General features: G+C 66.5%; 4 protein-coding genes across 4 annotated transcripts; 3 read left to right on the top strand and 1 right to left on the bottom strand.

Annotated features, from left to right (window-relative positions):
* The first annotated feature begins 167 nt into the window (after positions 1–167).
* GAS8 (growth arrest specific 8) lies at positions 168–7,494 on the top strand. Its single transcript, XM_054269631.1, has 11 exons — positions 168–217; positions 647–727; positions 2,218–2,415; positions 2,588–2,794; positions 3,085–3,139; positions 3,538–3,743; positions 3,979–4,146; positions 4,451–4,537; positions 5,594–5,803; positions 6,850–6,915; positions 7,159–7,494. Exons 1-11 carry the CDS (start codon positions 215–217, stop codon positions 7,306–7,308), a joined length of 1,431 nt encoding a protein of 476 aa, XP_054125606.1. The 5' UTR covers positions 168–214; the 3' UTR covers positions 7,309–7,494.
* A 49-nt stretch (positions 7,495–7,543) lies between these two features.
* LOC128932886 (5-hydroxyisourate hydrolase-like) lies at positions 7,544–8,553 on the bottom strand. Its single transcript, XM_054269632.1, has 3 exons — positions 8,167–8,553; positions 7,822–7,957; positions 7,544–7,685 (listed from the first exon to the last, which is right to left on the bottom strand). Exons 1-3 carry the CDS (start codon positions 8,298–8,300, stop codon positions 7,596–7,598), a joined length of 360 nt encoding a protein of 119 aa, XP_054125607.1. The 5' UTR covers positions 8,301–8,553; the 3' UTR covers positions 7,544–7,595.
* Positions 8,554–11,621: 3,068 nt separating this feature from the next.
* Positions 11,622–17,536, top strand: LOC128932846 (B-cadherin-like). The gene is made up of 16 exons (XM_054269584.1): positions 11,622–12,499; positions 12,580–13,205; positions 13,503–13,681; positions 13,755–13,865; positions 13,947–14,102; positions 14,262–14,406; positions 14,519–14,694; positions 14,776–14,904; positions 14,980–15,165; positions 15,251–15,495; positions 15,579–15,721; positions 16,027–16,251; positions 16,342–16,560; positions 16,650–16,780; positions 16,860–17,003; positions 17,107–17,536. The coding sequence occupies exons 1-16, from the start codon at positions 11,622–11,624 to the stop codon at positions 17,317–17,319; spliced, it is 3,906 nt and encodes a 1,301-aa protein (XP_054125559.1). The 3' UTR covers positions 17,320–17,536.
* A 1,022-nt stretch (positions 17,537–18,558) lies between these two features.
* On the top strand, positions 18,559–26,241 carry CDH1 (cadherin 1). The gene is made up of 16 exons (XM_054269630.1): positions 18,559–18,615; positions 18,716–18,830; positions 21,881–22,110; positions 22,211–22,342; positions 22,434–22,589; positions 22,664–22,808; positions 22,924–23,096; positions 23,466–23,594; positions 23,698–23,883; positions 23,963–24,207; positions 24,313–24,455; positions 24,536–24,763; positions 25,259–25,480; positions 25,565–25,695; positions 25,777–25,920; positions 26,029–26,241. The coding sequence occupies exons 1-16, from the start codon at positions 18,559–18,561 to the stop codon at positions 26,239–26,241; spliced, it is 2,649 nt and encodes an 882-aa protein (XP_054125605.1).
* The last annotated feature ends 319 nt before the right edge of the window (positions 26,242–26,560 follow it).

Below are 26,560 nucleotides of genomic sequence, written 5' to 3'. Positions count from 1 at the left end.
CGCCCGGTGCCCGCGGTGTCCCCCGGTTCTCCCCGGTGTCCCCTCCCGGCCCCCCCCACCCCGGCCCCGCCGCTCCCGCTGGCCCCGCCTCCGTTGCCAGGGCGGAGCGTGGCGTTGCTAGGGGGCGTGTCTCACGCAGTGCCGCTCTCGCGAGATCTCGCCGTCCTCTCGCGGGACCTGCCGTCCGTTGCTCGGAGACGCTGGTGCCGCCGCCATGGTGAGAGCGGGACCGGGCCGGGACCGGCACCGGGAACAGCAGAACCGGGGGAGAACCGCACCGGCTGCTGACGGGTGTCTTGCAGCCGGGGTCTGCGGGCAGGGGAGGGCGGTGGAGCCCCGCGCTCCGGTGTCTGCGAACCCAGTCCTGTCCCGGTCCGCTCCCGGGGAGGGTTCGGAGCCCCCGGCCCCGTGCCCAGCACTGCGGGGACGCTTCTCGGGCGTTATGTCGGGTACAGGTGCCTCGGGGTTCCCCGCGGAGCCGGGCCGGCAGTGGCCGCCCATGGGTCTGCTCCCGGCTCGGTGCCGCCGCTGTCCCGGTCGGTCCCTGCCGTGAGAGCGGGGATGCTCCGGGACCGGCACCGGGGCCCCGAGCAGCGCCGTGTCCTCCTCACCCGTTCACCTGCTGTGCTTGGCTCTCTGTCCCCAGGGACCCAAAAGGAGAGGGAAAAGGGGCAAGGGCCTGGCGGTGGTGGATGGCCTGGACCCGGAGGAAATGACCAAGGAGCAGGTGAGCGGCACCGGGGGAGAACGGGAGGGGACAGCCCGGGGACAGCTCGGGGACAGCTCGGGGACCGTGCCTGGCGCCGGGAACAGCAGCTGCACGGGGTGACGGGGCCCAGCAGCCGGGCCGGTGTCACTGGCGCCTGCCTGGGGCTGCTCCTGCTGCCTCAGCCCTCCCTCTGCTCACAGCCCCGGGTTCCGGCACTGCTGCGAATCCTGGGGGCCCTCGGGACAAGAGAGGGGCTGGAGCATGGCAGGGAAGGGAATGGAGATGGGAAGGGTCCGGAGCACAGGGAGAGGCTGAGGGAGCTGGGAAGGGGCTCAGCCTGGAGCAAAGGAGGCTCAGGGGGCACCTTGTGGCTCTGCACAGCCCCTGACAGGAGGGGACAGGCTCTGCTCCAGGGAACAGGGACAGGAGCAGAGGGAACGGCCTCAGACTGGGCCAGGACAGGTTGAAGTTGGATATTGGGAGCATTTCTCCCTGTAAATGGCTGTCCAGCCCTGGCCCAGGCTGCCCAGGGCAGAGGTGTAGTCCCATCCCTGGAGGGATTTAGGACTCATGTGGATGTGGCACTTGGGGACAGGGGTTAGGGCTGGCATTGCCACTGCTGAAGGAACAGTTAAACTTGATTTTAGAGGCTTTTCCAACCCAAACAGTTCCATGAACCAGAAGTATCTAAGCACATGAGTGTTGTGACCGGTAGAAGAATTAGAAAAGAAAGGCCTCATAAACCAGACCTGCTCTGTGAAACTGATTGTTAGCCTGCCACTTCTTCTGAGTGCAGCTGGTACTTTGCAAGTTCCCATGCACAAACTAACCTGGAATGAATAGTGTGCCAACATAACAACCTGTTCTTGCGTGAGAAATAAGGGGACCTGCATAAACATTAGCTCTGTTCCATGAGAACCCACAAAAGAAAAATGCAAACAACCTGCACCTCAGCATGTACACACAAATCACCTTCTGACAATAAACAAAGCGGTAAAAAACTGCCAGCCAGCAGATGCTGCACACAAGTCTGTGAAAACTGTATAAAATGAGTTACATGAGTAAACACTGGGCCTTTCCTGCATGAAGGAAATGGAGCCTTGCTTGTTTTATTCTGATACCTGGGAATGCTGTTACCGGTGTCACTGTTACCGGTGTCACTGTTACTGGTGTCACTGTTACTGGTGTCACTGGTGTTATTGTTACTGGTGTTAACTGGTGTCATTGGTGTCACTGTTACTGGTGTCACTGGTGTCACTGGGCACTGCCAGCCAGAGCCCCATCCCGGGCAGTGAGGTTTTGTGACTCCTTTTCCAGAAGCTGCTGGGTTAGTCAGGACCTCCACAGCCCCACACGGCGACAGCCGGCACATCCTGCGGGTTTGGGACAGGGACTCGGCAAAGGCACCTGTGCCAGGCCTGCCTGCCCCTCACCTGTGCCCGCCCCTCACCTGTGCCCGCCCCTCACCTGTGCCTGCCCCTCACCTCTGTGCTCCCCTGTTTGTGCAGCTGCTGCAGCACATGCTGCGGATGCGGCAGGAGCTGGACCGCGAGCGGCAGGAGCGGAACTCCTTCCAGCTGGAGTGCAACCGGATCCAGGGCTACTGGGAGATCACCCGCCGCGAGCTGGAGGAGAGGAAGGCGGAGCTGCGCACCCGGGACCGCGAGATGGAGGAGGCGCAGGAGCGGCACCAGCTGGAGATCAAGGTGGGGCTGCGGGGCTCCAGGTGAGCCTGGGGCAGGGGATGCTCCTCCTCCTCCTCCTCCTTGGACCAGAGGAGGAGGAGCTGGGCAGGATGCGATACAGCGATGTCTCACCAGCATCCCAGGTCCAGGTGTGTCCTGCTGAGCCCCTCACCTGTCCCTGGCCTGTCCTTAGGTGTACAAGCAGAAGGTGAAGCACCTTTTGCACGAGCAGCAGGAGAACCTGACGGAGCTGAAGGCAGAGGGAGTCCTGTCCCTGAGGAAGGCCCAGAAGGATCACTGGGAGCAGGAGGAGGAGATGTGGAAGGAGAAGCACAACTTGAACGCAAGGCTGAAGGAGCAGGAGCTGGCCAATGAGGCAGCCATCTCAAAGCTCTGCCTGGTATGTCCTGTGAGGTGCCTCATCCCCAGCATGGGAGCAGGAGTGGGATCTTACCTCCCTGGCTCTCTGTGGGGTGGGATGGGATTTCTGGTGCAGGAATGGGGAGAAGGGATTCCTGGGTGACCCCTCTCCCACAGTGGGAAGCTGTCTGAGCAGCTGGAGAAACTACAAGCCACTGTTTGCATCAACATGGGATCAGAATCCTGTCCCAAAGAGCAGGAGGGAGTCCCAGGGGATGGGCTGGCTTGGGATGTGGTCGTTTCTTCCAACATGGAGTTTGTTCCTCACAGAAACACGAGGAGGAGATGTCCCGGCTGCGCAGCGACTTCGAGCTGCAGACCAAAGGTGAGGCCATGAGCACATCCCCCAGGAGCATGACAGGGAGAGCTGCTCCTGGTTCCCAGGCAGCACCTTGAGCACATGGGGGCAGGTTCTCCCCAGTTCTGGCCATTTTCCCCTTCCCTCTTCTGGCCATTTTTCCTCCCAGTTCTGGTCAGCTTCCCGCCCCAGTTCTGGCTGATCTCCTCCACCCAGGTTCTGGCCAGTTTTCCCCATAAGTCCCAGCTGGTTTTCCTCCCCAGATCAGTCTGGTTTGTCCTCCAGTTCTGGCTGGTTTTTCCCTTTTAATTCCAGCTGGTCCCAACCCACACAGTTTTGGCTGTTTTTTCTCCCTTCCCCATTCTGGTCACTTTTCCTCCCCAGTTTCAGCCAGTTTTTCCCCAGCTCTGACAATTTCCCCCCAGAGATGGAGGCCAAGTACACGAGGAGGATGCAGGCGCTGCGGGACGAGCTGGACCTGCGGAGGAAGACAGAGATCCATGAGCTGGAGGAGAGAAAGAACACCCAGATCAGCGAGCTGATAGGGAACCACGAGGGGGCTTTTGGTGCCATCAAGAACTACTACAACGACATCACCGCCAAAAACCTGACCCTCATCAACCTCCTGAAGGTATTGCCCAAAAACCTGACCCTCATCAACCTCCTGAAGGTATTCCCTGTCCCTGTGCCACCCCTGCACCCAGGGACTGCCCCTGCCAGGGTGTCAGCTGCATCTGGCACTTCCCAGGTGTCACTGTGGGTGCTGTTGGTGACCTGTACATGAGTGGGGAGGGTGTCCTGAGGGTGTGGGGCACTCTGAGGGGCTGGGCAGTCCCCAGAGCCAGCACTTGTGTTCCCAAGAACAGGAGCAGGTGGAAGAGCTGAAGAAGAAGCAGGCTGTGCTGGAAAAGGAGAAGGCAGATGTGCTCCGTGAGAACAAGGGGCTGGCAGAGCCGCTGCACGAGGCCCAGGAGCAGGTGGCTGAGCTGCAGAGGAAGCTGGTTAACTATTACAGGGACAAGGAGGCCCTGGTGGTGAGTGCCCAGCCCTGTCCTTCCATGGGCTCGTTCCTGGAGGGAAAACACTGAGCTCTGCCACTTGGTGTGCTGTGATTGCTGGGCAAAGCAAGTCCTGTTCTGCTTGCTGTGTATTTGTGGGATCTCAGATGGGGATCCAAAGAGAGACTGGGAGGGAGAGCAGCCCCGCTGCAGGGATTGGTGTGGGTGCTGGCTGCTGCCTGGTTTTCTCTCTGCTGTTCACTCTCCTCCCTTCCCAGAACACATTTCCAACACTTCTCAGATAATCCTGTGCTCTTTAATCCTCCTTTCCCATTCACAGAACTCCAAAGCCCATCTGAAAGTGGCTCAGAAGGAGCTGAAGGACCTTCAGTGGGAACACGAGGTGCTGGAGCAGCGGTTCAGTCAGGTGAGATGTGCAGGCAGGGCTGGGCATCCCCTCCCCTCCCCAAACCTTGTGCAAACCCTCAGCTGAGGATTTGAGGGCGTGGGGCTCAGCAGAGGCTGTGCTTAGCCCAGGGCTTTGCAAAGCTAATCCCGAGTCGGGTGATAACCGCTGCTCCCAGCAAAGCTGCTCCCAGCTCCAGCCTCTCCCACGGTCAGCAGACAGGCCTGGCCTTGTCCTTTGCTGAGCAGTCACGCACGCTCCAGCAGGGCCCCAGGCTGCTGGGCTGCGTGGGGCAGAGCTGGATGGGGGCATTGCCACGGGCCCCTCCTCCTGCCGGGGTTCCAGGATTGTTCCCTCCCGTTCTGGGGTGCTGGGGAGCAGCCCTGCAGAGCGAGTGCTCCCCCCCACTAACCCAGATAAATCTTAGGAGGCAGGAGAGAGCTCATTTGCAATTCGTAGAAATCCCCAGGAATATGAACATTGATCCGAGGCCTCATTAACAATCCATCATTAAGACAGCGCCAGATTCAGAGCGTTCAGAAATAGGCTTTGGAGGAGAGGCTGTGTCCTAATTAGGACACTTATTAACTAGCTGTGAGCCAGGGACTGCTGCCAGCTGTGGGGATGAGAGGAGAGACCCCCGTGTGCCGGGGGCCCTGGCTGGGGTCTGAATGAGTGCTGCAGGGAGCCCGCTGGGGCATTCCGTGCCTGGAGGGGAGGAGGAGGAGGAGGAGGGAGAAGCGCAGGTGCTGCACCACGGAGGGAGGGAGAGAGGGAGGGAAGAGGGGAGGGGGGGAGGCTGTGCTGCAGCACCTGCCTTCCCTGTGGGCTGCAGGTGCCCTGGGGAATGGCTGGGCTGAGCTGCTGGACCAGTTTCCTGCTGTGTTTGTGCTCCACACCATTGTGCAGACCCCAGCCAGCCTCGTGCAGGCCCCTGTGTCCCCCGGGGTTCTGAGGGAGCTGTGACACTGTGCTGGGAGGGTGCTGTGACACTGTGCTGCTGTCTCCCAGTGTCCTGAGGGTTCTGTGACACTGTGCTGGGAGGGTGCTGTGACACTGTGCTGCCCCCCGGAGCAGGTCCAGTCGGAGCGGGATGACCTCTACCAGAACTTCACCAGAGCCATTAACGAGGTGCAGCAAAAAACAGGCTACAAGAACCTGCTCCTGGAGCACAAGCTGCACAGCCTCCTCTCCCTCCTGGAGCAGAAGGAGGTGGAGCTCAGCGAGGTCCTCGCAGCCGCCGACCTCGACCCCAGCGCTCTCTCCTTGGTCTCGCACAAGCTGGAGGTACTGGGGCCCGGCGAGGGCTGGATTTGGGGGGCAGAGCCCACCGTGGGGTGCCTGCTGCCCCTGGAAAGCACCAGTGCCCATCATGCATGGCTGTAGGTGGCACGTCACTTGTCACTCACTGCCAGCACTCCCAGGCCACGTGTGGTGCCCGGGGCACTGGGCTCTGCCTCGAGAGCGGAGCGTGTGGGTGGTGGAGTTTGGCACTGCTCTGTCCCTCAGCTGGGGCCTGTCTGGAGGAGCGTGGCCGCAGGCTCCATGGCACCGCTGGCACCCGGTGCCGCCACACAGCCAGCCCACTGCCAGCGGGTCCGGTGGCACCCAGGGGCTCCGTGCAGGGGGGGCTGCACCTGCTGAGCCTCGCCTGGCCATGGAGACGGTGCAGACGGGATCCTGGGGCTCTGCGGTGCCTGCCGTGCTAAAAATACCTCTGCAGAGAGCCCGAGACCCACATTCCTGCAGCCTGCCGCAGCTGGAGCCGGCAGCGGCGCCGTGCGGGCCGGGCAGACACAGGGAACGAGGGCTCCACCACCTGGTGCCCTCCTGCGTGTCCCCAGCCAGGTCCCCGCGGCAGGGGGAGCCGGGGAGGCTCTGGGATGCTCTGGGATGCATACCAGGCCTATGGCACAGGCAGGGATGTGTCACCTCCCAGCATGTGGGACAAAGCACATTCCTGGGATGGCATCACTGGCGTCGGGCTCTCCTGCAGCTGCCGGGGTCCCTGAATTCCTCCTCTCAGCTGCCCGGGGCAGCCTGGCTCCCTGTAATTCCCGTGGTGCCGCCGCGGCAGCAGGGAGGTGCTGCTGGAGCGGAGCAGGTGCTGCCAGCACTCCCCGTGACAGGGATGGCTGTGGTGCTCATCCAGAGCCGCTGTCCCTGCCCGGGGCTGGCTGTCCCTGGCAGTGCCACTCAGAGGGGGCAGGGTGGTGGCCAGCTGCCAGGCCGGGCAGCCTCGTGTGCTCTGCCACGCCACGGCCACCAGGGCACGGCCAGAGCGTCCCCAGGGCTGGGCAGAGCAGCCTCAGCCCAACCTCCCTTCCTTGCAGGACGTGCTCAATTCCAAGAATGCCACCATCCAGGACCTGCAGATCCAGCTGGCCAGAGTCTGCAAGGTAAGGGCAGGGAGGAGTCCTGGGGAGGTGTAAGAGCCCTGTGCATGGGGCACTTGGGGATGGGGGTTAGTGCTGGCCTGGGCACTGCGGGGGGAGCAGTTGGACTCGGTGATCTTAGAGGCATTTCCAACCCAAACGATTCTGTGATTCCATGGCTTTGGCTTGGGGGTTGGCAATGAGGCTGGGGCTGCAGGGAGCTCTGCTCTGCTGGCAGAGGGGCTGACAGGGACCCTTTCCTCGCAGGCACACAACGACATGCTGCAGACCTTCGAGGCAAAGCTGACAGCCTTTGGCATCCCCCTGGACAACCTGGGTTTCCAGCCACTGTCCTTCCCCCTCCCGGGGCAGGAACTGGGGAAGGGCCCTGCTGGACTCGTTTCAGTGCCCACCTGATGCTGGCAGCACTGAGGGTCCCACTGGCACACTGGCAGTGGGGCTGTGCCCTTTTCCTGCTGCGTGTCTTTAAACAGACCCCAGTGAGCACCTTCAGGAACCTCTCCTGCAAGGGGGACCACAGCTGGAGGGCTGCAGGCATCCCACCCACCCCACCATGCTGCCCCTGGGGCTAATTCTGTTCCCACAAAAGTGGAAGGTGATGTTTTGAGACAAACGGTGCTGTTTGGAGTTTTTAATGGCCTTGTGGCATCATTCCTGCGTCCCCAGGGGAAGGCTGTGCCCCTCTAGCTGCCCCTGTAGGTTGTGTAGGAGTAGGGGCTGATCAGCAGCGGGACGTGGAGCTTCTGTGCCGGGTCAGTGATGATGAAAACGACCTGAGGGAGGGAGAGTGAGGAGACAGCAGTGGGAATCCCCCTCCCAGAGTGAGGCCCAGGGGAGTGCAGCCCCTTGGGCCTGGCCCAGCCCTCAGACATGCTGTGTCACCTGTCCCAGTCTCCCCACTCTCCGTACCTCCACGAAGGGGTAGAAGCTGGTGTGCCCCAGTCCCTGCCAGTACTCAGCTGTCTCAAAGTGCAGCTTGTAGGTGCCAGCCTTGGCCTGTCCCTGTGCCAGGAGGGGCTGGCAGCGCCCATCTGCATCCGTGTGCCTGAAACCAGACCAAGGCAGTCCTGCTGTACCCCAAAACACAGCCCTGCCCCACCCCAGAACCTGGCCATACCCCCAGGCACCAGCCCTGCCACCAGCAAACAAACCCCAGGTGAAGGCTGGGCAGCCATTTGTGCCAGGAGCCTTTGGCCAAGCTCGCAGAGCGTGGCAGCAGCGTCCCTGCCCCGCAGGTGCCAGCAGCCCTCGTACCTGTGTGCCAGCTCCATCCACTGCAGCCCTGGCTCCTGCAGCTGGGCCAGGCGGACGCCAAGGCCGGCTGCCGGCAGCCCCGTGGCCGTGTTCAGCACGTGGGTGCTCAGGGTGCCCTTTCCCACCTCGGACATGCCGTCAGCCTGTGGCAGAGAGGGGAGAGCAGGGCCGGGACCTGTCCTGGCAGTACCATCTGCCTTCTCGTGCTGCAGCCAAGCCCCTGCACTTCACTCTTGCCCGGAGCTGGGATATGGAGTCCCACGTCCTTCCCACGCCAGGGTGCTCAGCCCCAGGCACCGTGTGGGTGCCAGCTGGTTCCCACCAGGATGCAGGGCTCTGGGCTCACTGCAGCACCGTGCCCCCTGCTCACCTGCCTGTCCTGGTGGGGCTCAGCACAGCACAGCAGCCAGCCTGGACCCTGTCCCAGCAGCCCCATCCCTGCCCACGGTGTCACGTGCGGGCGGACACTGACCCTGCCCAGCTCTCTGGAGCTGCCCGGTGCCAAGGTCAGCACTGCTGAGGGCAGCCAGGCCCCTTCTCCCCCTGCAGCTCCCAGGCTGGGGTGGGAGCACGGTTTGGGGTTGTGTCCCAGCAGCCGGCAGGGCCAGGCAGCCTCCCTGGAGCCGGACCGGCTCCCCCTGCCAGCCCAGCACCGGCTGACGAGGGGGTGCTGCAGAGGTGCCCTGGCGAGCTTACCTGGCTCTCCTGCGTCCCCCTCATGGGCCAGGGACCTGTGGCCGGTGCCCCCACACAAAACGCCATCCCCGGCCTCCCTTCCTGGCGCCACGGCCTCTCCCGGTGGAGCTGGCGTGGCTGGATGCCGCTATCCTGGCACGGGGCTCCCGCAGAACCGGGTGCTCCTCCCCGCCCGGGCTGAGCCGGCACGGGCGGCTTCCCAGGAGCGCCGCTGGCACCCACGCTCCGGCAGGCTGCGGCCCTGGGGCGAGCGGCCCAGAGCCTGGTGGGAGGCTGGGGCACCGGGCCGGGAGGAGCCACAGCCCAGCTGCCATCCCAGTCTCACCTCCCACCGTGGAAAGCACCTGGAGCGCATCGCTGCTGCCGCAGCCGGGCACGTGGGGCTGTCAGGAGCCAGCACCGGCCTCGGCCCAGCCTGGCCCTGCCCTCTGCACCACCAGGGCACCGGGGCCAGGCCCAGCCTCTCACCTGCACCCTGACGTGGGCAGTGGCCGTGGCTCGCAGCCCGAATCCCTCCTGGTCAGCAGCCTGGATCTCCAGGGTGTATTCAGGGACCACCTGTGCCAAGAGGCTGCGTCACCCACGAGTGGGGGGTGAGCTGCCAAGGGTGGGGGCCGAGTCCAGGGCTCACCTCTGCCACCAGCCCCGGCACGGCCACAGAGAGCAGCCCAGAGTGGCTGTTGATGGTGAACATCCCGGGCTGGGGCTTGTCCGGCACCTGGCTCAGGATGGAGTAGCGCACAACGCCATTGTTGGAGTTCACGGCGTCGTCTGCGTCGGTGGCCAGCACCCTCAGCACCGATGTGCCTGGAGCAGGTGGTTATTGCTGACCTGTCACACTCCCCTCCAGTGCTGCCTGCCAGGGGCTGGCACTGCTCCCACCTGGCTCAGCTCCCTCCTGCACAGAACCGTGGAAAACTGCCTGGGTGAAGACGGGCCGGTTGTCGTTCTGGTCAGTGACGGTGATGATGATCTCCATGGGGTCTTCCACGGGCTGCCCGTTGGCCGACACGGCGTGGGAGAAGAGCTGCAAGGGCACAGTCAGTGTGTGCGCAGTGCCCACCACTGTCCCTGTCCCGCCACACATGTCCCCTCACTCACCTGGTATTTGTCCTTCTCCTCGCGGTCCAGGGGTTTTGTCACCTCCAGCCACCCCGTCTCCCGCTCGATGATGAACACACCCACGGGGATGGTGTCCGCCCCCTGCCCCGTGATGCTGTAGAAAACCTTGGTCTCCTTGTCCTTGTTGGATTTGATCTGGCAGCGAGGCAGGAGGAGGAGGGTGAGCCGTGTCCCAGTGCCCCAGGGATCCCTGCAGGCCCTGCCCGGTCCCCACGGGCACACCCACCTGCACCAGCTTCTTGGGGAAGGGCCCCCGCTCGTTCTCAGGGCAGTAGGCGGGGGGGATGATCCAGTCCCTCTTGTGCCGCTGGAGGCCGTGTCCGTGCCCGGGGAAGGTCAGCACGTCCTGTGGGATGGACAGAGGCGCTGCAGGGCTCGGTGACACGGCTCGGTGACACGGCTCTGCCCCGAACCCGCCGGGGCACGGCCATGCAGCGCCCCCGGCCCCACCGCGAGGGTCCCACCAGCAGGAGGAGGAGGAGGCTGAAGCTGCCGGGTGCCATGGCTGCAGCTGCACTGGCGGCTCCCCCAGGTGCCTGCTGGGAGCCCTCCCTGTTGCGCCAGTGACCTTGGCCAGGAGAGCTGAACCGGCTCTGCGGAGCTGCCAGCCCGGGGGGGTCTGGGGGCGCCCTGCGGGGGACCCAGCACAGCAGATGCTGCTCCGGCTGTGGGACGATGGGGTCCAGGAGCCCCCCGGGCTGTCCCTCGGTGGGAACCCCCAGTGCAGTGGGGCTGGGGGCACACACGGGCCCCCCATGGGGCGCACCCATGGGCGGCAAACGGGGAGGAGGCACCCGGGGGTGGCACGGGGGAACGGGGAGGGGGCTGTTCCTGCGGGGCGGTGCTGGGAGGTGCCACGGGAACACCGGGAGGGACGGATGGCGGCACCACGAGGGTGCCTGGGGATACCGGGATGCCCGAGCGTGCCCACCGGGCTGCCCTGGGGGGCACCGGGGGGCGGCACCGAGAGAGCGGGGGGGGCCCGGCGGGGAGCGGGCGGTGCCCGAGCATTGCCGGGCCCTACCGGGGAGTGCCAGGGGGCTCCAAGGCGATGCCGATGGGTGCAGACCGGGAGGTGCCCGCAGGGTAACGGGGTGACCGGGGAGGTATCGCGAATTGCCGAGAGTTGCCAGGGCGTGCCAAGAGGCTGCCAGGCGGTGCCCCAGGGCGCCCGGGAGGGATTGCGGATTGCCAGGAGGATTTCAGAGGGGTGCCGGTGTGCCCGGAGGGTATGGAAGGTTCCAGCACCGGTCGGCGCCCGAGGGGTACCGGGCTGTGCCTGGATTTTTACCGGGAGGTAACGTGGGATTGCCGTGGGGCTGCAGGGCAATACCGGGGGTGCCCGGTGGGATCGGGCTGTTGTGTCGGGGGCTGCCGGAGCTTTCCAGAGGAGCGCCGCGGTGTAACGGGGATTGCCGGGGTGTTGTAGGGGGTGAGCCCCCGGTAGGAGGGTCCCGGGGTGACGGAGGGGTCCGGGCCATTGCCGGGGGATGCCTGGGGCGCGCTGGGGCCGCTCTCCGGGGCGGGGCGGTACCTGCGCGGCTGCCGCCTCACCTGGGGCGTTGCGGGGCGGGACGGGGCGGGACGCGGCGGGCGGCGACCGGAGCGGCGGCGGCGGCGGCGGCAACGGACGGGCCATGCGGGGGCCGCGCTCCGGGTTCTGCCCGCTCTCCATCTTCATCCTCCTCCTCTCCCCGCTCCTGCCCGCGGCCGCCCTGTCCCCGGCCCCCCCGTGCGCCCTCCCGGGGCTGCGCCGCGGGCCGCTCCCCGCCGCAGGTAACTCGCACCGTCGGGGCGCGGGCACCGGGACCCCCGGAACACCGCGGGGACCGGCTGGGGCCGCCATCGGCACCGGGATCGGGGCTCCGAACACCGGGGGGCGGCAGGGCCTCCCTCACAGCCGGGATCAGGATCGCTTTGCCTCCGGCGGTGGGGCCGCTGCTTTTCGGGAGGACCTCGGGTGCTGTGGGGCTGGCGGGGGTCCCCAGGTGGGGGGCTGCGCCATGGGGCTGGCTGTGCTTCCCCGGCTGTGGGGCTCGGCCATGGGGCTGGCTGTGCCCCTGTGCTCTAGGGCTGTGCTTTCCCGGCTGTGGGGCTCGGCTGTGCTTGCCCCGGCTGTGGGGCTCGGCCGTGGGGCTGGCTGTGCCCCGCGGGGCTGGCGGTGCCTGTCTGCTCTCCCTGGGCTGGAGGCGGCTGATGCCAGCGCCCTTGGCCCAGCCGTGGGCACCCGCTGCGAGCAGGGCTGGGTCCCCGCAGGGTGGGCGGCCGGCGCCGGGCTGGCAATGGGGCTGGGAGCTCCAGGGCCCCCCTTCTCCGGCCGCGGGGTGCGGGCTGTGGCCGGCCCGAGGCCGGGCAGGGTCTCGCTGCTGCCAGCGCTTGACTCGGTGCCAGGGCTGGGCCCGGGCCCGGTGCCCTCCTCGCTCGGCGGCTCCCGGGGGATTGGAGCTGCCCGGGAACGCGGCCGGAGCCAGCGCTCGTCTAATGGCCGCGGGAGCGCTAAAAGCTCTCCTTGGCGGTAAGTGCCAGGGAGGGGCCTCGGCCTCTGTCTGCTGCGGACACCACATCCCGTTTCGCATCCCTTTTCCATCAGCTCAGCCTGGCGGTGGGCGCTGCCAGGCCCCTGCTGTGGGCACGGGCGGGGGTCTGCCCACGCCACTGCGATCCCCCCTCGGTGGGCAGCTCACGGCCCCGGCAGCGACCGTGCGGCTCCGCCTCGGCGCCCAGCGGGCTCGGTGCCCTGAGGGACCCCCGAGGACAGGCTGGGGCACCCCCTGTGCCGCCCGGCCCTTCGGAGGGCACAGCAACCCGGCCACAGCTGGAGAGCGGGGCTGGGGGCTCCCCTGACGGGGGCTGGGGGCTTCCCCGGGCTCCCCGTGTCCCGTTTGCCGGCGACCGATGCCCCTCCGGCCCCATTAAAGTCCCTTATCGCGGCCATCGCGACCGGGAGGGGCCCCGGTGCTGCCCTCGGGGCACGGTTGCTGCTCCCCGCACGGCCCCACCGGCGCCCCCGGGCTCGGTCCCTCCGGTGTGGAGCAGCCGTGGGGCGCCGCTCCCCCGTTCTGCCCCATCCCACGCCTCCCGCAGCCCCCCCGGCCCCGCCCGGAGCTGGCTCAGCCCCGCTAATCCCCTAATCCGTGCCCGGGGGATGCGGAGCCGGGGCCGCGTCCGGCACGAGGGACGCAGCGTGGGAGGCGGGGAGGGACATTCAGTGGCCACGGGGGGTTGGGAGCCCCGAGGGGGTGACACACCGGGAGGGGGCTGGGGCAGGGCTCTGCCCGCCCAGGAATTTCCCATCATCTGTGAAACAAAGCCGAAACTTCCACCGAAACTTCCACCGCGCTCCCGTTCGGCGCTCGGCGTTCCTGCCCCGCTCCCGCTGCCCTCTCCGCCCCTTCCACCGCCCCCTGCCCCGCTCCGCCCCGGGTCTGCGGGGGATTGCGGGCTCCTGGCGCTGTGGTTGCGGCTCGGGGGTGTCGGGGACAGGTCCCCCCCATCCCCCTGACCCCTCACCCTCGCAGGGCGCTCCGGAGGCTGCGCGGGGCCGAACGGCACGGAGGAGCCCGATGTCGGGGAGCGAGAGGACGGGGGCCCCGTGCGGCTGCCGGGGGTGGGCAGGGCGCTCGCCGTGCCCCCCCGGGATGCCGCTGGCCAGCCAGAGCCTGCCCCGGTTCCCGCAGAGAGCGGGCGCTCCCCCCAGGTAACCCTGCACCGCCTGTCCCCCACCCCTGCTGCCCCCGCCGGCCGTGCCCTCACTCACCCCCGCCCCGCAGGAGCTGCCCGGGGCTCCAGCTGCTCTCAGGAGGCAGAAGAGGGACTGGGTGATCCCCCCCATCAAGGTTCCTGAGAATGAGAGGGGCCCCTTCCCCAAAAAGCTGGTTCAGGTACGGCACTGGTCGGTCTGGGCAGGGGAGCTGGGTGCTGGGGGATGCTGAGCCCATCCCTTGCTCTGTGCCTCCTCCCAGATCAAATCCAACCGGGACAGAGACACCAAGATCTTCTACAGCATCACAGGGCAGGGAGCAGATGCTCCCCCTGAGGGCATCTTCACCATTGAGAAGGAGTCGGGCTGGATGAAGGTGACGCAGCCGCTGGACCGCGAGCGCATCGACAAGTACCACGTAGGTCCCTGCCTGGGGACACCAGGGGGATGTTGGGGTGCTCTGCCAGGCCCCCACTCACACCAGGGGGATGTTGGGGTGCTCTGCCAGGGCCCCCACTCACACCAGGGGGATGTTGAGGTGCTCTTCCAAGCCCCCCACTCACACCCCACCTCGCAGCTCTTCTCCCACGCCGTGTCCGAGAACGGGAAGCCAGTGGAGGAGCCGATGGAGATCATCGTGACGGTGACAGACCAGAATGACAACAAGCCCCAGTTCACACAGGAGGTGTTCAGGGGCTCTGTGCCAGAGGGAGCTCTGCCAGGTAGGACCCTGTGCCTTGGGGAAGCTCTCCATCCCACCAGCCCTGCTCCTGGGGCACAGCCCCGGCACTGTGCCCCCCAGCATCCCCCTCACCTGCACGTCCACACCCGCAGGCACCTCCATCATGCAGGTGACAGCCACGGATGCGGACGACGCAGTGGAGACCTACAATGGTGTCATCGCCTACTCCATCCTCAGCCAGGAGCCGCGGGAGCCCCATCCCCAAATGTTCACTGTCAACCGGGCCACGGGCACCCTCAGCGTCATTGCCAGCGGCCTGGACCGGGAGGTGGGCTCTGCAGCACCGGGGGCAGGGTCCCAGCCCGGGCAGGGCTGACACGGTGTCTGTCTGTCTGTCTGTCCACCACAGCGCGTGCGGGAGTACACGCTGACCGTGCAGGCGGCCGACCTGGATGGGGAGGGACTGACCACCACAGCGCTGGCCGTCATCGAGATCGCCGATGTCAATGACAACGCCCCCGAGTTCGACCCCAGAATGGTAACGTGGGCCCCCCGCCGGCTGTGAGCCCCGGTGCCCGCCGGGCCGCGGCGCTGACGGTGCCCTGACCCGCAGTACGAGGCGGCCGTGCCGGAGAACGCGGCCGGGCGGGAGGTGGCCAGGCTGGCTGTCACCGACCTGGACGAGCCCGGCACGCCGGCCTGGCGAGCCGTCTACTCCATCCTGCGCGGCAACGACGGCGGAGCCTTTGCCATCGGCACCGACCCCGCCACCAACGAGGGCGTCCTGCGCACCGCCCAGGTCTGTGTCACCCCTGCCACCCCGGTGCTGCCAGGTGGAGCCCTGCCCGTCCCGCTCTCACTGCCCGTGTCTCCCCCTCTCGCAGGGTCTGGACTATGAGGCCAAGCAGCAGTTCGTGCTCCACGTGGCAGTGGCCAACGAGGTCCCCTTCGTCGTGAAGCTGCCCATGGCCACTGCCACGGTGACAGTCACTGTGGAGGATGTCAATGAGGCCCCGGTGTTCGTGCCGCCGGTGCGGCTGGCCACGGTGTCAGAGGATGTGCCCCCAGGGCAGACCCTCACAGCCTGCACGGCCCAGGACCCCGACAAGGCGCAGGGCCAGAGGATCAAGTGAGCGGGGACAGGGTTGGAGTGGAGCTTTGGGGGGGTCTCTGCCGCCCCTTGCCGCAGCTCCAGCTCCCCTGTACCCCCAGGTACCTGGTGGGGCACGACCCGGCGGGCTGGCTGGCCGTGCACCCCGAGAACGGCCTGGTGACTGCGCGGGACCAGCTGGACCGCGAGTCCCCCTTCGTCAAGAACAGCACCTACATGGCCGTGCTGCTGGCCGTGGATGATGGTGAGGGACATGAAAGGGCCCTTGTTCCCCCTCCCGCGTGAGGGGCACGTGCTGCCATCACCAGCTCCAGCATGGAGCGCTGCTGGGCTGTATGGCCCCACCCCTGCCCGCGGCACCCCCAGCCCCCTGAGGATCATGGGTTTGGGATTGCCCCCTCCAGCATCACTTCCACCCTTGCCCAGAGAGTCTCTGTCCCTGGGAAAGTCTTGACTTTGAAGCTCCCTCTGTCCCCATCCTGCTCAATCACCCATGTCCCCATGAGGGTCCTGGGTTTGGGGTCCTCCCTCCAGAACTGTTCCCCCCAGGCTCACCGCCGGCCACGGGCACGGGCACGCTGCTCCTCACCCTGCTGGATGTGAACGACAACAGCCCCGAGGCCGAGCCACAGGACATCACCGTGTGCCAGCGCAGCCCCCAGCCCCAGCTCCTCACCGTCACCGACCGGGACCTGCCCCCCAACACCGGCCCCTTCCGCGCCGAGCTCACCCACGGCTCGGGGGACAGCTGGGCTGTGGAGGTGGGGGACACAGGTACTGCAGGGGGCTGAACGTCACGTGGGGGCTCCTCGTGCCACGGCTGCATTGCTGGTGCATCATCCCTGAGCCCCCGATCTCACGTAGGTGACACGGTGACGCTGCAGCTGGTGGCACCGCTGGAGCCCGACACCTACAGCGTGTACCTGCGGCTGCTGGACCAGCCGGGCAGAGCCCAAGTGACCATTGTCACCGCACGGGTCTGCGCCTGCGAGGGGCAGGCTCAGGGCTGTCCCCAGAGGTCCCAGCCTGTCACCGCCCTGCCCTTCATCCTCGCCGCCCTGGGCGCGCTGCTGGCCCTGCTGCGTGAGTGGGGCTCCTGGGGCTGTGGGGACAGCCCAGCTCTGGGCACAGCGGGGCACACACGTCCCTGCTGATGGCACTCTTCCCCCCAGTCATCCTGCTGCTGCTGCTGCTCTTCGTGAGGAGGAGGAAGGTGACGAAGGAGCCGCTGCTGCTGCCCGAAGATGACACAAGGGACAACATCTTCTACTACGGGGAGGAGGGTGGCGGCGAGGAGGACCAGGTGGGTGTGGGGGTCAGGGGCCTGGTGGCAGCGTGGGCTGTCTCACTCTGCCCCTCTCCATGTGTGTGTGTGTCCCCAGAATTACGACCTGCGGCAGCTGCACCGGGGGCTGGACGCGCGGCCCGAGGTGATCCGCAATGACGTGGCCCCCACCCTCCTGCCGGCCCCCCAGTACCGGCCCCGGCCCGCCAACCCCGACGACATCGGCACCTTCATCGACGAGGTGAGTGCTGACCTGGTGAGCCCGGGGGTGACACGTCCCCGCCACACGTCCCTGCCACCCAGGGGCTCAGGGGACGCGGGCGCTGACCCCTGTGCCCCCCCAGAACCTGAAGGCGGCCGACACGGACCCCACGGCCCCCCCCTACGACTCGCTGCTGGTGTTCGACTACGAGGGCAGCGGCTCGGAGGCCACCTCGCTCAGCTCCCTCAACTCCTCCGCCTCCGACGGCGACCAGGACTACGACTACCTCAACGACTGGGGCGGCCGCTTCCGCAAGCTGGCCGAGCTCTACGGCGGCGGCGAGGAGGACGAGTAGGGACCCCCAGCCCGCTGCTGTCCCTGCCTTATTGCTGCTTTTGTGCCTTGGGGGTTCCCCCTGCCGTGCCCCCCACCCCAGCACAGCCCCCTCACCTCCTCGCCTGCGTTTTTGTGGTTATTATCTATTTTTTAAGGTATGGAATGATGGCGTGTGATGCTGCGGACAAGGGGATGGGAGCTGGGTCAGTTTTAATAAAGGATTTGGTTTTTTTAGACGTTGCAGGCTCTGTGTCACTTTGTGCCCTGGAGATTGGCGCTGCCCCCAGCCCTGCAGTGATCCCTCTCCAGCCCTGTCCCCCCTTGCCCACTGCAGTGTGGAACCTGTGGCACAGCTGCAGTGTCACCCATGCAGGGGCACTGCCCATGCCCCCCAAAGGGTGCTGATGGGCACGGGCAGGGCACTGACCAAAAGTCTGTCCTTCATGGGAGTGACACTGGTGGCATTGGGCATTCCTGGTGCTAAATCTCTCCTGTCCTGGGAGAGCCAGAGCCCTGCTGCCACCCCAACCCTCTGAGATGCCCATGGGTGCTGGCATGGGTGGGCAGAGCAGCCTCTGGCCCTGGCAGGACCCCAAGCTCTGGGGGTCTCCCGCTGGCTCCAGGATCAGCTCCTGAAACATGGGGTGGGGACAGCGGATGGTACTGGGGGTCCCCTCCCCTAGGGTCACCCCCAGTGCTGTGCTTTGGGACAGAGGGGCACAGGGCACTGCAGCATCCCGAGGGGTCCCTGGGTACGATGATTGTCCCCTGCTGCAGAGCTGGGATCTGGGGCCGTGCTGTGGGGGCACCCTGGGGTGCCCCTGGCTCCTGTCACCCCCAACACCCCCTGCTCGCCCTGCCCTGGACGGGGAGGCACGGAAAGCTCGAGGGCTGTGCCTGGGGCTGGGGGTATCAGAGGCACGGGGAGCCGGGGTGCCCGGGACGGGCAGAGCGCCGGGGGTGTTGGGGTACCGGGGGTACCACGGCACCGGGCACCGTGCGAGAAGTACCACACCGGTACCGAGGGGGTTCCGGGACAGCGGGCGGCGGAGGTACCGGGAATACCGGCGATCCGGGCGCGGGCGGGGCGGGACCGCCTCCCGTCGGGGCGGGACGGGACGGGGCGGTTCTCCGCGGGCTCGACACCTGCGAGGAGGGATCGGGAGGGGACCGGACGCACCTGCGACTCCGCGGGGAGAGCGCCCGATCCTTCCGGCACCAACCGGCACCGGCACCGGCTGCGGCTGCGGCTCCGGCCATGGGGCGGCGGGCGGGCTGCTCGGTTCCGCTCTGCCTCCTCTTGCTCCTGCTCCAGGTGAGGCACGGAACGGGCGGCAGGACCCCGCCGAGACCCTGCCGGGGCCGCGGGACCTCGCTCGGGACCCCGCCCGGTGCTAACGTCTCTCTCCGGGCAGTGCGGGCAGCGGCTGTGCCAGCGGGCAGCGTCGTGCCAGCCCGGCTTCGCCGCCGAGACCTTCTCCCTGACGGTGCCGCGGGACAGCGTGGCGGCGGGACGGGCCCTGGGCCGGGGTAAGGACACCGGGACAACCGGCGGTGGGGGACAGGGGCTGTGAGGATGGGCACGGGACTGTGGGTACAGGGGGGTGGGTGGGACGGGGGTGGGCGAGAAAAGCCGTGGCTCCGTGCCCGAGGGGCGCTGGCACGGCCACGGGCGTGGCCACAGTGCTGTGGCGGCGGGGATGGCACTGTGGCGGTGGGGTGGCAGTGGCGTGGAGGGCAGAGCCCGGCGTGTCCACCCGGCGCACCGGGGGCAGTGCCGGCGCTGGCACGGCGGAACGGGCTCCTGGCACGGCGGAACGGGCGCGGGGGCAGCGGCAGCCGCTCCCCGGGGCGCGCCGGCGCGGGCGGCGCTGACTCAGGCACCGCGGACCTGTCGGGGCCGGCAGGCCGGGGTGTGGGGCACGCAGGCGCCTCCCTGCCCCGTGCCTCACCTGGCACCCTGGGTTCACCAGGGTGAACCCCCTTGGACCCACTGTGTGCGCCCCCAGGGCAGCTCTTGCCATGGGGACGGGCACCAGGATGGGCTCCTGGGCTTTTGGGGATGTTGGTGTCCCACTCACTGTGTTGGCACTAAAGCCTTGCTCTGGTGTGGCACGGGGGTGCTGGGGACCTGCTGCCACTCTGGGCTCCCAAAAGGGACTGTGGGCTCTGGGGCTGTGTGCAGTGGCTGTCACCATCTGCACCAGTTCATGGCAGAGAGTGGTGCTGGCACCGCAGTGTGTGTGCCAGGGTGGCTGGGGGGCACAGGGCCGAGGGGTACCGAGCACCCAGTAATGCACCAAGCCTCCCAAACATCCTCAGCTCTGTAACGGCTTCGCCTGGGAGAGGCAGGAATTGGACCCTGCCCCTATCCCAGGAATCATGTTTGTTTGCCTTGTGGTTGATCATTAATGAGCACAAACCGATGTCCATCAGGGCTGGGCCTGATACCAGGGTGACGGCAGCCCTGCTGACTTCCCCGCAGCACTGAGACCTGCTGGAAATCCTCTGTCTTGGCACCAGCACTTTCAGCTTGGGTTGCGGGCACAGCCAGGGCGTGGGAGGAAGGAAAGGACCATCTGCCCTTGAGGCCTGTGTGGCACCCAGTGACTCACAGCCGTGCCAGGGCAATGCCAGCCGTGGGGTGGCCGAGCCTGGTGGATGCCAGGCCATGCTGGGCCGCAGAGCACCCCACAGCTTGTGGCAGGGCTGACGAGCCGGCCTGTAATTAGCTCGATGAGTTGAGCGCGATGTTTTCCCTGCGACAGGCCCAGGCAGGCCCCGCGCGGCGCCGGGGCGGCGAACAGCAGCGGGGAACAACAGCACCGGCGCGGGGCTGCGGCACCGCCAGGGCTCTGCTCCGGGGCTCGGGGGCTCGGGGGGCTCAGGGGGTGCTGGGGACATGGTGGGGGCTGGCACAGCGCCCGTCAGCCCTGGGTGGAGAAACCTCGAGAGTCTGAAGTCACAGCGAAACTGGGGTGACGTCAGTGGGATGTGTCACCCGCAGCACCTTCACCCGGGGTGAGCCCCCTGCCCTGGCACAGCTGCGTGTGTAACACACGGGGTGGGGGCACTGCAGCGATGGGGACACCCTGCTCCGCCTGTGCCCGGCCCCACCGAGCCCCCACAGGACAGCAGGTGGCTTTGGGGGGCTGCCCTGATCCCCTGTGCGGGGTCTCAGCCCCACACCCTGCTTGGCAGTCTGGTCGTACCAGTCTGGTGGCCCCAGTGTCCTGCAGGCGGTGGTGGGGGACCGAAGTGGGGTCAGGGATCCCCTTGTAGGGCTCCCTGAGCTCTCCTTTTCTCCCACCCCCATCATTCCCAGGAGAGGGCCCCCCTCCACCCCCCCAGCTCCCAGCCCCGGGGAGAGGAGCGCTGGGGCCAGCCCTCCTTCAGCCAAGCTGGAAAAACAGGTTGTGCACAGCCAGGTGGGAAGGGGGGGAGTTGGAAAGGGGGAGAGCGGGTTCAGAGCATTCTCCTCGAACCCAGTGCGGGCTGAGCGCTGAGCGCTCATTGCACCCAGCGTGGGGCTGGGGGCTCCGTGCCGCCCCCCGCTGCACCCCCGGGCCTGGGGCCAGGGCCGAGCACGGCGGCTGCGCCCGCGGCTGCCTCTCGTTCCCCGCCTGCCCCGGCACGTTCCTGCCCAGCCGGCCCCACCGGCTCGGCCTGCCCCGGCCGGGGGTCCCGCCGTGGGGCTCAGCGGGGCTGGCACCGCGCCGGCGGCTGCTCCTGGGCCGACTCGGGGGCACCGCGGTGGGCAGGGGGCAGCGATCGCTCCCCCTCCGTCCCACAGCCAGCCCGGATTCCTGGGCTGCTCGTGGGCTGACGTAACCCACGGGCCCCGTTCCGTTCCGATCCGATCCGTTCGGCGCCGCCGCCCACCCCGGCACGGGTCACGGCGGGGCGGTGGAGGCAGCGCTCGGAGCCCGGGCGCCGCTGGCTCCAATAACTCTCCCAAACAAAGGGTGTTTGTTCGGGAGCACGGCACGGCTCATGTGATGCCCGCTGACCGCTGCCTCGTGGCGGCCCAGCTCTGCTGTGCCCAGCCAGCGGCACCGGGCCCCCGCCTGTCCCCGGGGCTGGGGTCCCGGAGGTACCTGGGCAGGTTGAGGGGCCTGGCTGCCAGGGCACTGGGTGCCAGTGCAGGTGGACGTCTGCTGCCCTTGTTTTTATTGGAAAAACTGCTGGGGCAGCATGGGCACAGTGGTGGTGGCATGCCATGCTTGGGGACGTGCTGTGCCACAGGGATACACCCATGTGGGGATGTGCCGTGCCTGGTGCCACGCCATACATGGTGCTGGGGACTGGAACATGCTGTGCCAGCTGCCACTTGCCCCATTGTCACTGTCCGGCTGGGATCCTGTGGCACGGGAGGTCCTGCCATGTCCCATGCTGGACCAAAGCCAGGGAGGGATGCACCGGGTGTTGTGCCCAGGATGGAATCCTGACAGGGCGTGTGTCACTGTGTGTGGAGCATCCCCACCACTGCTGTGACCCCACAGCCCAGGCTGCTGGGGCAGGGCTGTGCTGTGTGTGCCCATGTCCCCAGAACCCTCTGCCACTCTGTCCCCTGTCCCCAGTGAGCTTTGTGGACTGTGGCGAGTCGCGCCGTGCCGCCTTCCTCCCGGATGATACGCGCTTCAAGGTGAGCAGGGATGGCATCGTCACTGCCACCCGGCCCCTGCAGCTCCAGCAGCGGGACATCACCTTTGCTGTGCACACCTGGGACACCGTGGGCAAGAGGCATTCAGCCAAGGTGACGCTGCGCCCCCGGCGGCACCAGCACCGACACCACGAGCGGATGCAGCAGGTGAAGCACAGACCCGCTCCCTGGGGTCACAGCAGCCCCTGCCCCTGGGGCAGAGGGCTCAGCAAGGGGCTGGCCTTGAGCAGAGCCACTGTCCCAACAGGGCACAGTGCCAGACGTGCTGATATTCCCGGAGCATGGACACGGCCCCCGGCGGCAGAAGAGAGACTGGGTCATCCCCCCCATCAACTGCCCTGAGAACGAGCGGGGGCCCTTCCCCAAGAAGCTGGTGCAGGTGGGTGTGCCCGTGGGGACCGGGCAGGGCCCGCAGGGATCCCTGGGGCACTGGGACACGGCTCACCCTCCTCCTCCTGCCTCGCTGCCAGATCAAATCCAACAAGGACAAGGAGACCAAGGTTTTCTACAGCATCACGGGGCAGGGGGCGGACACCATCCCCGTGGGTGTGTTCATCATCGAGCGGGAGACGGGGTGGCTGGAGGTGACAAAACCCCTGGACCGCGAGGAGAAGGACAAATACCAGGTGAGTGAGGGGACATGTGTGGCGGGACAGGGACAGTGGTGGGCACTGCGCACACACTGACTGTGCCCTTGCAGCTCTTCTCCCACGCCGTGTCGGCCAACGGGCAGCCCGTGGAAGACCCCATGGAGATCATCATCACCGTCACTGACCAGAACGACAACCGGCCCGTCTTCACCCAGCAGGTCTTTGTTGGCTACATTGAGGAGAACGCAAAGCCGGGTACGTGGGGGACTCTGAGCTGGGCCCACGCAGAGCCCTGAGCGTGAGCAGTGCCAGGGTGGCCCGTGGATTCTGTCCCATCAGTAACATCCCCCTGGCTTGTCCCCATGTCCAGGCACATCTGTGATGACCGTGAACGCTACGGATGCAGATGATGCGATCAATGTGAACAACGGCATCATCGGCTACTCCATCCTCAGCGAGGAGCCCAAGGGTGCACAGGACATGTTCACCATCAACGCCGCCAATGGCATCATCAGTGTCATTGGCACGGGACTGGACCGGGAGGTGGGCACCTTGTCACAGCCCAAGGGAACCTGGGCTGCCCCACAGCGGGATGTGCCGTGGGGAGAAAGGGATACTGCAGCCCTGGGGTCCATCTGGTCTTGGGACATGCCACCCCTGGGTCACTGTCCCTGGCTGTAGGGGTGTCTACAGGAGCTATGCTGGGGACCCTCCAGGAGCCCCCAGCCTTGCTGAGCCCTGGAGTGAGTACAGTGCCAGCCCCTTGGGCGGGCAGCTGGGACATCAGCTGCCTGTGTGCCAGCAGGAAACAGCGAGGCTGGAGAAGGGTGGAGGAGCAGGCAGGTGATGCCTGGAGGAGAGGAACACCCCAGTCCCCACCCCAGCCCTAACTGGGATGATTTTGCTCTGTAGACCACTCCCAACTACACGCTGATCATCCAGGCTGCAGACCAGGAAGGCTTTGGCCTGACCAACACTGCCACTGCCATCATCAAAGTCACCGATGCCAACGACAACCCTCCCGTGTTCGACCCCGCCACGGTACCGCGCAGCCCCAGCCGCTGCCCTCCCCGGGCATCGTGGCCCCAGCTCTACCTGGGGTGCCTGGGGCCGCACAGGTGACTGTCCCTGTCCCATCCTGCAGTATGAGTCGTCAGTGAACGAGAACGAGGTGGGGGTGATGGTGGCCCGGCTGCATGTGACAGACCAGGACCTGCCCGGCTCCCCGGCCTGGAACGCCGTCTACCGCATCCGCAGCGGGGACCCGCAGGGCGACTTCGAGATCACCACCGACCCCAAAACCAACGACGGGCTCCTGAAAACTGCCAAGGTGGGTCCTGCTGCCTCACGGCTGCCTCAGCGCCAGCTGGCTCCCTGCTGGCACTACCCCGCTTCTCTCCCACCCGCAGGGCCTGGATTATGAGTCCCAGAACCGGTACAAGCTCGTGGTGTCAGTGGAGAACCAGGTCCCCTTCACCGTGGACCTGAATCCTGCCACAGCCAATGTCCTGGTGGTGGTCAGGGACGTGAATGAAGCCCCGATCTTCATACCCCCAGTCAAGCAGGTGGAGGTGAGCGAGGATGTGCCAGTGGGGTACCAGATCACCTCCTACACAGCGCAGGACCCCGACAAGGACCAGAGGCAGAAAATCACGTGAGTGGAGGGTGATGGTGGCGGGGGCTTTGCTGGGATGTCTGAGGAGCCGTGCTGCACCGTGTGCCCCTTCCTCTCCCCCTGCTGACCCCTGGCTGCCCCCAGGTATCGCATGGGCAGTGACCCCGCAGGGTGGCTGGAAATTGACCCTGAGAACGGCATCATCACGGCAGCCCAGGCCCTGGACCGGGAGTCGGCACATGCCATCAACAGCACCTACAAGGCCATCATCCTGGCCGTGGACAACGGTGAGGGTGCCCAGCTGCTGCCCCCGTGCCCACCTCCGTGTCCCCCCATGGAGGTGCCTCGCTGACTCTTAGTCCCACAGGGTCACCAAACTATGCCACCGGCACGGGGACGCTGCTCCTCGTGCTTGGGGATGTGAATGACAACGGGCCCGTGCCGGAGCCCCGGAGCTTCGACATCTGCAACCGGCAGCCCGAGGAGCAGATCCTGAAGATCATCGACAAGGACCTGCCCCCCAACACCCACCCCTTCAAGGCAGAGCTGATGCACGGCTCTGGCAGCAACTGGACTGCCAGCGTGGTGCAACCAGGTGGGTGCCACCTGCTCTGGTGCTGGGCCTTGCAATGAGCGCTAGGCTGGGGACGTGCCATGGGGCAAAATCCTGTGCCAGTGCCAAGGGTGTTCCCAGAGCAGAACTGGGAAAGGGGCTGGAGCACCAGCAGTGGCTGAGGGAGCTGGGGAGGCTCAGGAGGAACCTTCTCACTCTCCACAATTTAGTGGCAGGAGGGTGCAGCCAGGTGAGGGTCAGGATCTGCTCCTAAGATACAGGACAAGGGGAAACAACTTCGAGATGTGCCAGGAGAGATTTAGGTTGGATATTGGGGAAAATTCACTCATGGTAAAGGTGCTCAGGCATTGGAAGAGACTGCCCAGGGTGGAGTCCCCGTCCCTAGAGGGATTTGAGAGCTGTAAATATGGCACTTGCGGAGATGAGTCAGTGGTGGCCTCGGCAGTGCTGGGGGATGGCCGGACTCAATAATCTTGGAGACCTTTTCCAACCCAAATGCTTCTGTGGTTCACCAAGACGAGGTGAAGCTGAGCATGAAGAAGGAGCTGGAGCCGGGCGAGTACAGCATCTTCCTGAAGCTGCTGGACGCACAGGGCAAGGATCAGATCACAGCTGTGCGAGCCCAGGTGTGCAGCTGCGAGGGGCCAGCCAAGAACTGCGAGCGCCGAGCCTACATCTCCGGTGGCATGGGCGTGCCCGCCATCCTGGGCATCCTGGGGGGCATCCTGGCGCTGCTCAGTGAGTACCCGGGACAGGGATGGGAGGGGCAGAGTGCGGGTCACCCCCTCCCTGCTGCCCTGACACCCCTCCCTGTGCCTGCAGTCCTCCTGCTGCTGCTGCTGCTCTTCGTGAGGAGGAGGAAGGTGGAGAAGGAACCGCTGCTGCCACCCGAGGATGACATGAGGGACAACGTGTACCACTATGACGAGGAGGGCGGTGGCGAGGAGGACCAGGTGGGATGGCTGCGCTGGCTGGAGGGGTGGTGGCGGTGCCCATGGCTGTCCCTCGAGCCCTGACTCCTCCTGTCCCCGCAGGACTACGACCTGAGCCAGCTGCACCGGGGGCTGGATGCACGGCCCGAGGTGATCCGCAATGACGTGGCCCCCCCATTGATGGCGGCCCCCCAATACCGGCCCCGGCCCGCCAACCCCGACGAGATCGGCAACTTCATCGACGAGGTGAGTGCTGAGAGCCCGGGGGTGACATGTCCCCGCCACGCGTCCCCGCCACGCGTCCCTGCCACAACGGCACAGGGGACGCGGGCGCTGACCCCTGTGCCCCCCCAGAACCTGAAGGCGGCCGACACGGACCCCACGGCCCCCCCCTACGACTCGCTGCTGGTGTTCGACTACGAGGGCAGCGGCTCGGAGGCCACCTCGCTCAGCTCCCTCAACTCCTCCGCCTCCGACGGCGACCAGGACTACGACTACCTCAACGACTGGGGCGGCCGCTTCCGCAAGCTGGCCGAGCTCTACGGCGGCGGCGAGGAGGACGAGTAAGGACCCCCAGCCCGCTGCTGCCGCCTCATTTCACCCCTCTGGACACACGTCGGTCTCTGTCCGGGGTGGCCAAACCCCTCCTGAACCCTGTGCCCGTGTCTCCCTCACTAAGCGAGTGAGCGTCCCCAGCTCAGGCTCAGTGGGGATGGGGGTTTTGGGGTAGTCTGGGTCTCTCCTGGCCCCCTTGGCTCCAGGGCATGGAACAGTTTAGCCCATTCCCTATCCTGGAACTGAGGTGCTCCCAGCTGTGGGGGGCAGGATTGGGTCCTTCTTCCCTTTTCCGTGAAGGGAAAAAGGGTTTCACTGGCGGTCTCCATAA

The sequence above is a fragment of the Melozone crissalis genome, unplaced genomic scaffold (genome assembly GCF_028551555.1).
Source record: "Melozone crissalis strain CALT ecotype California unplaced genomic scaffold, PUWL_Pcris_2 ptg000007l_1, whole genome shotgun sequence".
Classification (NCBI taxonomy): domain Eukaryota; kingdom Metazoa; phylum Chordata; class Aves; order Passeriformes; family Passerellidae; genus Melozone; species Melozone crissalis.
Note: the sequence above shows the minus strand (reverse complement) of the source record. Positions and strands in the feature narration are given on the sequence as shown.

What these genes read in the sequence shown, in the direction of transcription:
- GAS8 (XM_054269631.1), top strand. An exon ending in AGGAAATGACCAAGGAGCAG is followed by an intron (nt 728 to 2,217) that starts GTGAGCGGCACC and finishes CTGTTTGTGCAG; the next exon opens with CTGCTGCAGCACATGCTGCG. An exon ending in GGCACCAGCTGGAGATCAAG is followed by an intron (nt 2,416 to 2,587) that starts GTGGGGCTGCGG and finishes GCCTGTCCTTAG; the next exon opens with GTGTACAAGCAGAAGGTGAA.
- LOC128932886 (XM_054269632.1), bottom strand. Translation starts at nt 8,300, where the DNA reads ATGTCCGAGGTGGGAAAGGGCACCCTGAGCACCCACGTGCTGAACACG. An exon ending in TGGATGGAGCTGGCACACAG is followed by an intron (nt 7,958 to 8,166) that starts GTACGAGGGCTG and finishes GTCTGGTTTCAG; the next exon opens with GCACACGGATGCAGATGGGC. An exon ending in GCTTCTACCCCTTCGTGGAG is followed by an intron (nt 7,686 to 7,821) that starts GTACGGAGAGTG and finishes TCCCTCCCTCAG; the next exon opens with GTCGTTTTCATCATCACTGA.
- LOC128932846 (XM_054269584.1), top strand. Translation starts at nt 11,622, where the DNA reads ATGCGGGGGCCGCGCTCCGGGTTCTGCCCGCTCTCCATCTTCATCCTC. An exon ending in GCTAAAAGCTCTCCTTGGCG is followed by an intron (nt 12,500 to 12,579) that starts GTAAGTGCCAGG and finishes CCATCAGCTCAG; the next exon opens with CCTGGCGGTGGGCGCTGCCA. An exon ending in AGAGCGGGCGCTCCCCCCAG is followed by an intron (nt 13,682 to 13,754) that starts GTAACCCTGCAC and finishes CCCGCCCCGCAG; the next exon opens with GAGCTGCCCGGGGCTCCAGC.
- CDH1 (XM_054269630.1), top strand. Translation starts at nt 18,559, where the DNA reads ATGGGGCGGCGGGCGGGCTGCTCGGTTCCGCTCTGCCTCCTCTTGCTC. An exon ending in TGAGGAGAACGCAAAGCCGG is followed by an intron (nt 22,809 to 22,923) that starts GTACGTGGGGGA and finishes CCCCATGTCCAG; the next exon opens with GCACATCTGTGATGACCGTG. An exon ending in GACCAGAGGCAGAAAATCAC is followed by an intron (nt 24,208 to 24,312) that starts GTGAGTGGAGGG and finishes GGCTGCCCCCAG; the next exon opens with GTATCGCATGGGCAGTGACC.